The sequence below is a fragment of the Notechis scutatus genome, chromosome 4, assembly GCF_049901735.1.
Source record: "Notechis scutatus isolate UNSWTSFEM ecotype Mainland chromosome 4, rNotScu1.2, whole genome shotgun sequence".
Lineage (NCBI taxonomy): Eukaryota > Metazoa > Chordata > Lepidosauria > Squamata > Elapidae > Notechis > Notechis scutatus.
In genome coordinates, this window is record NC_142012.1 from 25,994,785 (window position 1) to 26,008,644 (window position 13,860).

General features: G+C 36.7%; 1 protein-coding gene across 4 annotated transcripts in view; it reads left to right on the forward strand.

The window, feature by feature from the left end:
- The window catches only part of ALPK1 (alpha kinase 1), a 68,235-nt gene extending 54,718 nt beyond the window's left edge, over positions 1-13,517 (forward strand). For all 4 annotated transcript variants that reach the window (XM_087962966.1, XM_087962967.1, XM_026668698.2 and 1 more), the window contains exons 9-14: positions 36-140; positions 1,055-3,014; positions 8,079-8,232; positions 9,411-9,573; positions 9,700-9,886; positions 11,084-13,517. In XM_087962966.1, the coding sequence (XP_087819092.1) occupies positions 36-140; positions 1,055-3,014; positions 8,079-8,232; positions 9,411-9,573; positions 9,700-9,886; positions 11,084-11,283 (2,769 nt within the window). In that variant the 3' untranslated portion in view covers positions 11,284-13,517. The remainder of the gene's footprint in view (positions 1-35; positions 141-1,054; positions 3,015-8,078; positions 8,233-9,410; positions 9,574-9,699; positions 9,887-11,083) is intronic.
- Positions 13,518-13,860: the final 343 nt, after the last annotated feature.

Consider the following 13,860-nt stretch of genomic DNA (forward strand, 5'->3'; position numbering starts at 1 on the left):
CTTCAACGTTAATTTTCTTTCTGTTATTTTATTAGAACCTTCTTAAAGAATTTGATCACCGTTTACTTTCAGCTGCCGAAGCTTGCAAGCTGGCTGCAGTCTTGAGTCAGTTCACACCATTGTTTGTGCTCACTGCAGTTGTAAGTACCATGTTCAGCATTCCTATTTTCTTCCACTCTGAAAATTCTTTACAACGGCTTTTGTCAACTACTGATATAATATGCTCCTGGCTAGCTAATACTTGGGATTCAAATTATAATATGAATTTCTAGTGCAGATGAAATGAATGAAATATAAAGCAGAAAGTTAAACTGCACCCAGGGACAAGCTTTTTACTCTAAAACAGTTATGATTTATTTTAAACAATTATTTGCTATTGCCTGAATGAATATTGCAGTTCAGAAAAATAGATAAAAGCATGTTCCATTTATTTCACTGGTGTTCACCACAGGGTAAGTATTATGTGTATTAAATGCAGCTTCTGTCAGAATCCATATTTAGTTATCAATAAGTTGAAATTAACAAGACATTATTAATCTTGCTTTACTTGATCCTGGAGTAGAAAATGTGATTTCTTTCACATTTCAAGGCTATAATTCCCATATGTAATTTATTTGTTTATTTATTCATTTATCACATGTTTACACCACCAATCATAACTAAGTGACTCTGGGCAGCTTACAAGATTGATTGAGTTAATTTGGATGTTTTGTATCTTTCATTTGGATGTTTTATCTATTTCTGTTGTAATTATACTCATTCTTGTTTGAATATTTTATTTTAATGTTTTTGAAGGTGTTTTTACTGTATTCCTCTAAGCTTCCCTCATTTCTAACAAAAATGAGCAGTGATTTAAAATGTTATGCTAAATAAATTTATGTTAAAATAAAACTAATAATAATATTTCACTAAAAGTAGAAACCATAATCAACTGAAAATTAATGAAAACAATTCTGATTACATGCTGGAATAGATTTTTAAGGGATTTGAAACATATATACTGAGACATGAATTTGACAAATTCTATTCCTTCTCACTGTATTTATTTTTTCAGAATATCCGGGGAATGTGTTTGCTAACTTACAGCTGTTCAAGTGCATGTCCTCCAGAAAAGCAAGCATTTTATTTATCTCAAGCAAAGGAGTCCTTTGAAATTGGTTTACTGAGCAAGAAGGACAAAGAACCAGTCACCAGCAAACAGGAGCTCCACAGTTTTATCAAAGCAGCTTTCTCCCTTGCCAAAGTACACCAGCGTCTGTATGGGGAAAGCAAGAGCCTTAATCAGGTGAATCGGTTGTGCCAGGATGCTTTGGAGAAGCTTTATGCTTACAGTTATTCACTTCAAAATGAAGAGCAGGAAAAAGAACTGCTTGCTAAAGACATTATGTCCCTGGTCATGTCAGTTAAAGAACAATTACAAGTGCAAAGTTTTCCTAATTCAGATGCCAAATCCTACATTCCTGATTGCTACAAAACTGATGTCAAAAAAGAGGTTCTGAATTGTAATTTGAGCTTTGAGGAGGTTCTCAGAATGTATTTTCAGCATCATGAATCAGTCTGTGATGTTTTTGAAAGTACTTGCAGAAATCATAAAATTAGACCAGGAAAACAGAAGGCAAGAGCCTGTATAACAACTTTGAAGACTGAAACCAGAAATGTGGATACCATAGGTGCTACAGAAGCAAATTCTCATTATGACAATCACAATGGAGAAATCCCAGTTTCACAGAAAGAAAACAAAAGACAAAGAAAGAAAATTTCTCACATTGTTTCAAGGAGGGCTTCTCTTGATGAACAGACAGAAAGTGAAACTTCTGATAATCAAAACAATGCTAGTTGGGAAGAAATTGTCAATAATAAAAATGATCTATCCCAAGATAAGGAGCAGAAGACAAAGAACATTATAGAGTTGCCTGAAGATATTGAAAGGAAAATTCAAGAAAGTGATCTTTGTTTGTTAACTAATAAAATACACAAAATCACACTTCAGCACTCTCAAAATGACACAGGTTCTTTAAAGCATCCCTTTCCGAAAAGCATGCCTTTCACTAATACACCAAAAGAATTGGACCCAAATTTAAGAAAGAAAGATACGGAGGCAGGAGTGGATGCTTCAAAACAGTCATGCAGAGGAGCTAGTAGCAGCAACTCCAAACAAGATAAAGTAATGAGTTCTACATCTGAAAAAGAAATAATTTCTTCAGGGAAGGTTTCCAGTACCAAGGACAGCAGCAATGTTCCTATTTCTAGTATTAGAAAAGGAAGCATTGAAAACAATGCAAACCATGCACGAGATTCAGGCCCAATAAGTAGAAATCATTGGCAAATGGTTGACTTAGAAGGAGAAACAGAAGATGGAACGGAAGATTCACTAATGAATCCAGATTTACCCAATGAAAAGACAGTACCTGCTTCTATCAGAAACAATATATCAAAAGCTGAATGTGACAATTTTGTACAAAATTGGATCAACCAATCTGCCAATATGATGTTAACAGGATGTTCCTCTAAAATATCTGAAGTTAAAACACAAGCAGAAGATGACTGGGAGCTGGTTTCTGATGATAGAAGAGAGTTAACAGACCATGGTACTAATGAAGGTATAATAAAAGACCCACAAAATTACAGGACTGAGGCCCCAAGTTGTTCATTAGGATGGGGCAACAAGCAAGTTTCAAATCATTCTAGTGATTGTGCTACAACTGAAGAAGGTGATGAAGGTGAAAATACGAGAGGCATTTTAAATAGCTCCCACAGCTCAAGCTCTCTGAAATCATGGGTCAAAGGACCCAGTTTTTCCAGTAGTTTTTCTGAACTGGGAAGTCCTCTCTTAATGAATTCTAGTGAAAGCTCTTTTTCCTTTATTAGCATGGCCAAAGAACAAATGCAACAAGCTCGTATTCTGAGCAATGATGATTATAACAAGCTATTTTCAGGTGTTGAACATGCTTGGCTCGTTGAGAGAATGAAGAATACAGGATTCTTTAAACCAAACCTCCTGCATAGAACACACTGTAAGCCACATTTTTCTAAACTATTATCTTTGCTCCAGGAATTTATGCTATGTTATGCTATTTTCAGAGACAGAAGTTGATTGCATCCTGGCACTTTCATACTGATTTATAAATTTGGACCATTTGACTCATGGTAGGGTTACAGGCTCATCCACCCTATGGGATCAGAAGTTCAGTAGGACCTGCTGCTATGGCCAGCAGGTAGCACTATGCTTTTTTTTTTCTTTTTACATATTTACCACCAAAGGTGAGGGATAAATATCAGTTAATATTGCCTAGCCTCATTCTGAATTTGTATTTCTTTTCTTTGCCCAATTTCTTTCTTAATGTATGGATATCAAAATCCAGGATCTATTCTGTACTACAGGTGTGTCCAGGGGTGGGATTCTATCAGTTTGCACCTATTCGCTAGATCCAGTTTTTAACATTCTAAGCAGTTTGGAGAACCAGTTGTTAGAAGAAATTACTGGCCTAATCCTGTAAGGAAGGCAGGTAGGAAACATTTTGGTGTTGCTTACAGAAATTGCCTCTCCGTTAACCCTTATCACATTCTTGGCAGGACTAGACTTCCTGTCTCAGGAACATCCCTGGAGTTTTTTCCCCCTCCTTTGCTGGTACTTTGCTTGTGTGGAGTGACCATTCAAAGTTACAATGGCACTGAAAAAAGTGACTTATGACCGTTTTTCACACTTACGACTGTTGCAGAATCCCCACAGTCACGAGAGGCCAGGCGAGGAGATGCACACCTTGACGTGAGTGATGTTGAGTTGGCCACGCCCAACCATTCACATGACCTCCAAGCCATGCCCACCACCTAAGCCACGCCCACAGAACCGGTTGTTAAAAAATTTGAATCCCACCCCTGGATGTGTTAAACTCAAGGGCTAGATCTGGCCCATGGGGTGCTTTGATCTGGCCCATGGAGACAGCGAAGGACTGGGCCGCAGTGCCTCTGCCAGTGAAAATGGAGCTCGGGAGGACCCCACTTTCAGCCGCAACGGCCTCCTGCAGCCCTCTGCCAGTGAAAACAGAGCTCCATTTTCACTGGCAGAGTGCTGCAGGAGGCATCAAAACGGAGATTGGGAGCCTGTTTTCACTGGCAGACTATTCAGGCCACCAGAGGCACCCCTAACATGAGTGACATCAAGTTGGCCACACCCAAACCGGCCATGCCTACCCCAGCCCCTGAGGTCAAACACAACCCTGATGCGGCCCTCAATGAAATCAAGTTTGACACCCCTGCTGTACTACAATTGTCTGTAGCAGAGCCAATGTGATAATAATCTGCATATTATGTAAAACTAAACACATAATCATTTTGGGGGGAATGATGTAATTCGTGCTATTCTCTCCATGCTACCACATAGGATGCCATTAGTTCCAAGGGCTTCTCCATTCTTTTTGCTGGGTCCCCTTCCTCAAAGCTGCAGCTGACCGCACATACAGAAGTTCACTATGGCTGCGGATGTCAGATGATTGTATGGAATCTTGTAGAGCAGGGATCCCCAACCTTTTGACGCCGCTGCCCGGTTCCGGCATCAGCTGGGCGCCGCGCCCGGTACCGGCGTCAACTGGGCGCCGCCATCTTTGACGAAAAAGCGCTTCCGGTGACATCACCGGAAGCGCTTTTTCATCAAAAAGATGGCGGCGCTATGCCCGTGAGCTTTTTCGGTAGAAATGGCTTTCTACCCGAAAAGCTCACGAAAGCTGGTGCCGCCATCTTTTTAACAAGCGCTTCCGGTGAGCTTTCTACCCGGAAAAGCTCACCGGAAGCACTTTTTTACCAAAAGATGGCGGCGCCCAGCAACCAACGGCCCGGTAAGGCTTGTTCCGCGGCCCGGTACCGGTCCGCGGACCGGCGGTTTGGGACCCCTGTTGTAGAGGGTAGTACAGTGAAGGGCATGATACTCAGTCTATGGCTATGGTGAAGCTCATTAAACACACAAGCTTCATACCCTGCCAATGCGAATTTCATCAAAATGTTGGTGTGAAATTGAATAATACTTATTTTTCATCCAACAATAAAAGGGAAAAAAATGATGCTGTTTTTATTTTTATTCATTTTTCAACATATTAAGAACATCATTTTTCAGTGAACAGCATCACATTTCCATTACAAACATGGCTTTAATTTCATACTCATCTTTCACATTTAATTTCAAATATTACCATTGCTTTTCATATTTTCTATCCTTTTTATTGTATGCTTTCCTCCAGCTTATTTTGTTTATTTTTTCAGTTTATTACTTGATCTATTCCCCTAACCTTTAAATAAGTCTCATATTATCATATTCATTATACTTTATGATTTTCTCTATCAGGTTTGCACTTTCATCGCAGATCTTTAATTAATCATTCCATGAGTTCAATTTCAATTCCAACATTTCAAAAAAGTTTCTCCTGCTATTAACAATTTGAGTGCGCTACCCCTATAGTTTACATATCATGTAATTAATCCCCCTTTAAATCCTATTAATTATTTAGTTTTGATTATCACCTAATAAATTAAAAACAATATTCTTCTATCAACTACTACATTGCATATATACTTTTCAATTGAGGGTCTGCAAGTTTCTCCTTCAATTACATACATAATATATATAATTTAATAAAAAATTAATCTATTTAATTCATCATAAAAACTGATATTATTCCCCTAATCCCCATTTCCATATTTCAACTATAATTCATACTTTCATTACACATAGCTAATATACTTATCATAATTCCCTCTTTTTCACAATTATTCCGTTTGACTCTGTGTTTAATTCCATTGAAAATATATACATATCTTACCATAACAAAACAATGTCAGCTCCAGTCTCTCATTTCAATAATCTGTATTTCACTATTTTCTAATAGTAAAAAGTAGTCTATTCAATTCATCATAGAAGTTAGTATTACTTTCCTAGTCAAACTTATCATAATTTCCCCTTTTTAACAATTTTTCCGTTTGGCTATGTGTATAATTCCATTAAAAAGAAAAGAAAAAGAAATGAGACAGCAAACTTACACCAACAAAACAATATCAGTTCCAGTTTCACATTTTATAAATCTATATTTCACTATTATCTAGTTAATTAATTACTTTTAATTCATTTATATTACACCTCATCAACTTGCAGAATCTTCTCTCTTAATATTGAGCTAAACATTATCTCTGTGTCTTTCAAACAAACATTTTCTTTTCATCCTTACTTGATTCACATATTTTATTTGTTTCCTGGTCATGTTTCTTATTATTTCTTTTTCCCTTCATTCTTCCCCTCCTTTTTCTACTCCAATTTTTGTCCCCCTCTCTTTTTAGTACTGTCTTCTGCCCTTCCCTCTTCTGCTGTTTCTTTTTGTTTGGTTTGGTTTTCAATATAAGCCTCTTTTTAAACACCATTTCAAACCTCAAACTTTTTAAATTCCCCTTCTTTTCTCTCTTCGCTTTAACTCTCATTGTTTTAAATGTTCGTTAAAGATGGCCTCTTCTGTACTCTGCTCCTCTTCTTATGACATTCCTCGTTGTTCTTCATATTCTAAAATCACCATTTGTAAAAATTGCAAAGTCGGGCAAAGCAGTTTGCCTTCTTCTTTTAACATTTCTTTCATATTTCTAAGTTTTAGTTCTAAGAACAAATCTGCCATTTTTTCACTTTTATCCAGGAACTTGATTCAACCAATATCTATAATGTCTATTTCCAATGATCAGTTTTTATTAATTCCTCTTTAAATTTTCTTAATTCATCTTATAGTTCAATGTCCATAAAAGTTTACACCAAAGTTACTAAACTCCCAAAATGGTTTCTTCCTGCTTTTTTCTTTGTCTTAAATGTTCAATAATTCACTTTCATTTTCCAGGGTCTCTATTTTATTGTATCCTAATCAGTTAGTTTGTATCCAGTAAGTCCTTGAAGGAACCAGGCTTTTAAAAAGAAAAGGGGGGAAAGGGGGATATAAACAATTCATTTGGCCACTAGATGGCAGTCTCCATTATATCTAAAATCCAGTCTTTTTTCTCCCACTTTTTCCCCCTCTATTTCAGGCTTTTAAAATTTGATAAGTCCAAGTATCAATTACTCTCCCCCTCCCCCCGATATGTCCAAATAAGGCTTAAATTATGCCTTTTGGTGTTAGAGCCATCTGTTTATCACATATAGGCAGAAATCTTCTTCCGGCTTCTTCCTATTAAGATTCAAAGCCGCTTTAAGCTGTCAAAATTTATTTCTTCACTTCATTATTCGCCGCTTCAATTAGCTCTCTTAAAAATTTTCTTTAATATTATTCCGGGGTACCTTTTATTTAGAAGTTGCGCCCAATTCTCTGGGTTTCTATACTGTCCTCTTCTTCTCTGCTCCTGCACAATCTTATCCCAGTCAGCTCACCTCTTCAGGGTGGCCATATTGGCCACCACTACGGCCATCTTCGGGAGAGGGAGTATTGCCAAGCCAGGGAGGAGAGATGCGGCTCCCATCGACCCAGTCAACAATCTCTCCCTTCTTCACCACCTCTACGCGTGGCTTTGGCCCCAAATCAGGTTGATCGGGGCCCTCTGATGATAGAGCATGAACTGAAACCGCGGACGATTGCAAATTTTGGTCCATAGGCAAGAGAGTCTAGCCGGAAGTCCCCAAAAGTTCAAGACTTTTGAATTCAGATCTTGCTATAATATTTGATACAATTGTTTTTCTATGGATTTTGTGTCATATATATTATTAAAATATAAGATGTAAATAAACTGTTAATGATTTAATAAGAGATAGAATCTAAATACCGATGTCCACATATTTCAATTAAAGTTCTGTATCTGCTGCAGAATCATTTGTTTTGATTTAAGTGTTTTTGTGGTTATCATATACAATGCAATATATTTCCTTTGGGGGCATGAACGTTTTACATATGTAGTCATCGGCAAGATATTATTGAAAAATATATTCTCAATCCAAAGCAACTAATCTTGTTTTGCTTTTCTGTGCACATACGAGACTGATAGCACAATGCCGCAGTTTTTACAGATCAGATTGTGAAAGCACATTTGACATACTGTAACTCTGTCACTTCATCCATTTTTTTCTCTAGATGCTCTTCTTTTGAAATACTCTAAGATATCTGGGCTGTGGACAGCTCAGGAGACAACTGCATATATTGGAGATAACTTGAGTGTGGCAAAGAAAGGCAAGCAGAGGAATGCTTTTTGGATACACTTTCTGCACCAAGAAGAAACCCTGGGAAAGTATGACTCAAGCTAACATATGATCTGGAAAAGTTCACATAAGCAGAATCTTACTTCAGACTTTGTAGAGTAAAGTGTTCCACCATTGCTGAAGCTACATGTCGTTTTAGCAGCCTAAGATAAGTGGCAAATACAACACAAAATTGAGCGGTCTGCCACTACTTGATTCCCACATCTGCTTCCTGAGATAACCTTTCCGAGTACCTAGATTATAGACTTCATTTTCAATTCCCAAAATTCTCCAGCAGTAGAAGCACTAAGCACGCCTATTACTCAAAGGATGAGTGTAGAAGTTTCAGTTGCCAGACCAGGTCTGAAGTTGAAATAGAGAAAGGGTAACATTAAGATAGCAGATATCCTGGGTCAGCCTGAAGCCTGGGGCTAGGGAACTTCCAGTGATTCATTTTACCACAAATCTCCTCCTCCACAGGAAAACCAGAGTTCTTCCTGGAAAAGTCTTCCTTCAATATTATCGATGTTTTTCATGAACGTTTGCCCTCTTCCCACTACTAGAGTATTCCAATAGCTCATCAATTGCATATGGTTATACCCCTACTTTCTTAGATACTTTCCAAACATGAGAAAAACTTACATCAGTCATACAGCATTTCCTATTCTTTTGGGGGGGGGGGATAATTAAAAGGTGGAGGCAAAAGTAAAGGAAAACAGAAGGAGGTTCAGAACCATGGCTCCCCTTTTTACTGATTTAAAAAGTAGGGATTCCTCACCTATGAAAAATCTTCCAGGTTATTCATAGGGTCATTCTGCCTAGATGGTATTTGTGTGTGTGAGAGAGAGAGAGAGAGGCATGTCAAACCTGAGCTGCTATTGGAGAAGAGCAATGGATACATTTCCTAAAGAAACATGAGGAGCCTCTGTGGCGCAGTGGTTAGAGTGCAGTACTGCAAGCTACTTCTGCAGCCAGCTGCCTACAATTTGGCAGTTCAAATCCCACCAGGCTCAAGGTTGACTCAGCCTTCCATCCTTCCGAGGTGCATAAAATGAGGCCCCAAATTGTTGGGGGCAATATGCTGACTCTGTAAATTGCTTAGAGGGGGCTGTAAAGCATTATAAAGTGGTATATAAGTCTAAGTGCTATTGCTATATTACTGTGGTATATGTTAAATTAGTCCCAGTAAATGGAGAATATTATTTGTGCTGTGTTACATTATCCTTAGGTATGTTGGCAAAGAATACAAAGAAGAAAAAGAGATTGTATACCATTTCAATGATGTGGAACGGCAAATGACAGCTCAGTACTATGTGACAGAATTCAACAAAAGACTGTATGAGCAAAACATTCCTACACAAATCTTTTATATTCCATCGGTGGTACTCTTGGTAAGGAGAAAACAAAAGGCTATAATGAATTCAACAGAATACAAGGAGAAATGTCCTCATTAAAATAGTGGACTGTATCTATGTTGAGATACTATTCATACTGTAGCTCTCTTATTTCTTTGCCAGATACTAGAAGGCAAATCTATCCAAGGATGTGTAACCGTGGAACCCTACATTCTAGGAGAATTTGTGAAGTTATCCAACAACACCAATGTAGTAAAATTGGAGTACAAAGCCACAGAATATGGACTTGCATATGGTCATTTCTGCTACGAATTTTCCCAAGGCACAGATGTGGTGGTCGATTTACAAGGTTTGTAAACATGCAGTCATCATATGGTGAAAGCTAACATTTTATTAGGTGAATGGGTTATTAAAAGCTGAGGTTTGTTTTGAACAGGCATAGCTTCTTCATCATGTGACTATTTAGAGTTCTAATTTCAGTGGCCATAGAATGCTAAATAATTACATGGGACAAAGATGAGAGGAAGAAGAAAAATGTTGGCAGGTAGAAGGGAGAATGGAATGGAATTAATGTACCTCAAAAGCAGCCAAACAGCAGCAAAAGTTTTAACTGATTGATTGGAAGATGCAAGTGATTAATCTCCATTTCACTTAAGCTATAAGTAATTTCTCATAAGTAGATTCCATAAATAATTTAGATATCATTTGTCCTCATTTGTGAAAATAAGTCTGAATACATTTTTCTACTAAAGTTACTATGGTGTCATGACTGTTCAATCAAAGAGATTACTGTTTTGGAATCAACTCTGATTCAAAGACACTATTTATTTGGAATGTTCAAATCACTGTTGATTTCTGATACTTATATAGTTTTCTTGGCAAAATTTCTGAAGTGCTGGCTGTTGCCTTCTTCTCTTTTTCTGGGAAAGAGTGACTGGCCCAAGTTCACCCTGTTGCCTTTGTGGGAAAAAAAATTAAAACTCATAAATTCCCAGTTCTAGCCTTGAGGTACTCTGCCCTTTGATCCAGTTACAGAACCAATATTTCCTGCTGAAATATTTTAGGAACATAGAATCAAAAGAGCATATAATTCTACTTCTGCTGTACTTCATACTTTGAAACTGTTTTTAATTGTTACATTGTCAATAAATATGCCTTTAATACTAAGGGACTAAGATAGATCTACTGTAGATTCAAATCCATCTTTAGCCATGGAAACTTGCTTGGTGATTAGGCCAGTTACTCTTTCTTGGTGCAACCCACTTCACAAGGTGGCTGCTAGGTAAAATTGGATAAGGAAGTGCTATGTATACTACCAAATGGAATATAAATCTAATAAATAAAATGTTACAACTTTTAATCAGTGGAAACATTTTCAAAGCTGCATAGTCATAAGTCACCATTTGTGAGTTGGGTGGCTTGTTTAATAACTAAAATCATTTTTGTGCATTTTTGCTATTAACGTTTGCTTGGAGTAGGAGAGTTTATATAGTGCTTACATTAAGAAAATGACTTTTTGTTTTGTTTTGTTTTTTCCTTTGGACAGGCTGGGTGACTGATAATGGAAAAGGCCTCATTTATCTTACTGATCCCCAGATCCATTCTGTCTCTAAGAAAGGAACATCAGGCCTCACAAACTTTGGAAAGAAAGGAATCTACTATTTCTTCAATGATCAGCATACAGAATGCAATGAAATCTGTTCCCGTCTTTCATTGACAAGACCTTCAATAGAGAAACCAAAGTGATATTAGATAATCCTTGCCCCTTTCTTTACCCAAGAGTTCCTGCTGTGACTTTTCAACAAATATATTTTCCTATTTTTTTAATATCTGCACCATAATATCCAATTAAATTGTGTTAATTATATGTTCTAATATCAAAAGCTCATTCTGTAATAAGGCAAAGACGTTACTCAGAAGGAGAGGCCTTGCATTGAGTTGCTTCTTTTTATCTTATTCTTTCTACAACTGCAGTGTTGTATGCACAGAAGTGTTGTTCTAAGTATAGAAATAGCTCTGCGCCTGAGCATCATACAAATCAGTCATTGATAGGAAAGTCAATACTGATAAAAGGCAGCCTATACACACCACCTTACCTTATCTGGAAATGATTATTAATATAGCTAAGCCAAACAGGCTTGGTAAGAGTTCAGCTCTACCAGCACTCATGTTCTTTATGTCATGCATTTTAAGTACATTTTCTTCCAAAAGGCTGCCTTTTTCCTTTTTTGTATTAATACTGCAATACAAATAAACCAGCGGAGCACTGTTAAATTCATTAGTCAGCAGACTTCAACAACTGCTTAGTTTTATATATGAAGTGGGAGCTCTGCTTTCAACTTGAGCCATGGGCCCTGATTCATTTTCAACTTATTATCCAGGGACCAACAAGGAAAACATGATAATAGTTTCCCAAAAAACAATACCCCACGTTATAGTCAAGGAATCAAGGGGATCCAAAAAAAAAAAAAATCACAAGGAAGAAGGAAACTCCTTTTTTCCAGTTGTGATGTTAATGTAGGTCATGGTCTAATTATCTGGTATCCTGATGTTTCTTCATCAAGTATCTGGCATCTTCAGAGGTACAAATTATATATTTCTTGAAAGCTAACAAATCAAAACAAAAATAACTTCATAAAAATCTAACCACCACCAATGGTCACCCTAAAACATTGAAGCAACAAAAAATAATTAAAAGCGATTAAAAAGCTCTACATTTAACTCTTTTCTTAAAAAGTCAGTGTGTCAAAAATCTGCAACATTATCCTTAATGCTGATCTCACGTTTGTGTCAGAGAAAGTGCATTCCATAAAACTATTTAAAACTGGACTTAACTTATTCAATAATATTTATTCAAGAAGGTACAGTCCTAGACCAAACCTTAAAATAAATCTGAATAAAGAATAAATAAAAATGTTAATAATTCAAAATAAAAATATAATTGTGGAAAGAGGTTGGATCTAAGGAGCTTAATGGTATATGAACTTGTTATGTATGTATGTTTGGACATGTATGTGTTTAATGTGTAATTTAAATATTAGAATTATTAAATTGATAAACTGATGCAAAGCTATATGAGCAGGAATAAATGGAGATTCTCCCAAAATAAATGAAAGCATAAATGTCCTGGGGCGCAACTACTCAAAATCATTTTGAAATGCATCGGGAGGCTAGGTGCATAATAAAATTCTTTTTTTTAGCAGACATTCCTTGCAGTCACTGGGCCTTAATTTTCCATGCTAGTTTCCTAATCTTAATTTTAAAGCTCAGAGCTGTTTTCCCAGAGCTATTCCTAAATCAAGTGGTCCCTCATTCTGTTACATTGGCCAATGCTATTGCCATTGATCCTAGAACAGAGGGTGTTGCTCAAAGCTATCTAACATATTCAGGCTGCTTCTGGTTTGACATTCATCCTCTTTGAATGTTTTGTAGTATGTATGCTGTTCTTGCACTGGGTAAAAGCAGCTGTTACTTTTTATTCTTTCTTTCTATCCATCTTTCCTTCTTTCTTTCTTTCTGTTTATGAAGCAATCTTTTGTGTTTTTTGATCAAAGCTTATAATTCATGGATGTGACCTTCCTGGACTTTTGTCAGCTACCACCTGGAGGACTTTAAAAAGAAGCAGTAGAGGAATTACATTGTTTCATTTCCTAAATAGTCATATAGGAATATTTTTATTGTCATGGAACAGTAATACACATTTCCTGCACAAAATTCATTATTGTAACTAAAGCTGTTACATGATTTCCCTTCATTTTTTTAAGGTTGGCAGAAGAGAATTTCTAAATCACTGTGGCTCTCAACCCTTTTCCCCCTTTAAAAGTAGTAATTACCTTTGTAGCTTTCCCAATGTTAAACAATGGTGGGATCACACTATAGAGCAGACATCTGTTTTGTACCACCCTGTGTGATGTGGATTTCTTTGAGTACATCATTTCACATGACCCTGGAATACTTAACAAAATGCATGTTTAAATCAATGATTGGCTGGTTGTTTCATCACACACCCATTTATTTAAAATATATATTTAGAATGCCATTTAGATGGACGATGCCTGACTTGATGTGGATGTACATTAAAATAGTGATGCTCAATTAAACAGGAAGATTTCCACCAGAATTAGTTTAACATATTTAGATGATGTAGTATATACTTTTCTACCCAAAGAACATAAAGATATGAAATCTTTAGGTTCTGCGTCTAACTGCACAACTAAGAATAAGGCAAGATCTAGACTTAAAATGGCACTGATGATAGAGGGTGGAAGAATATTGATGTTTTTTGTAGGTGGATGGAAAGGAAAGATGAAGGTGAGAAGTTAA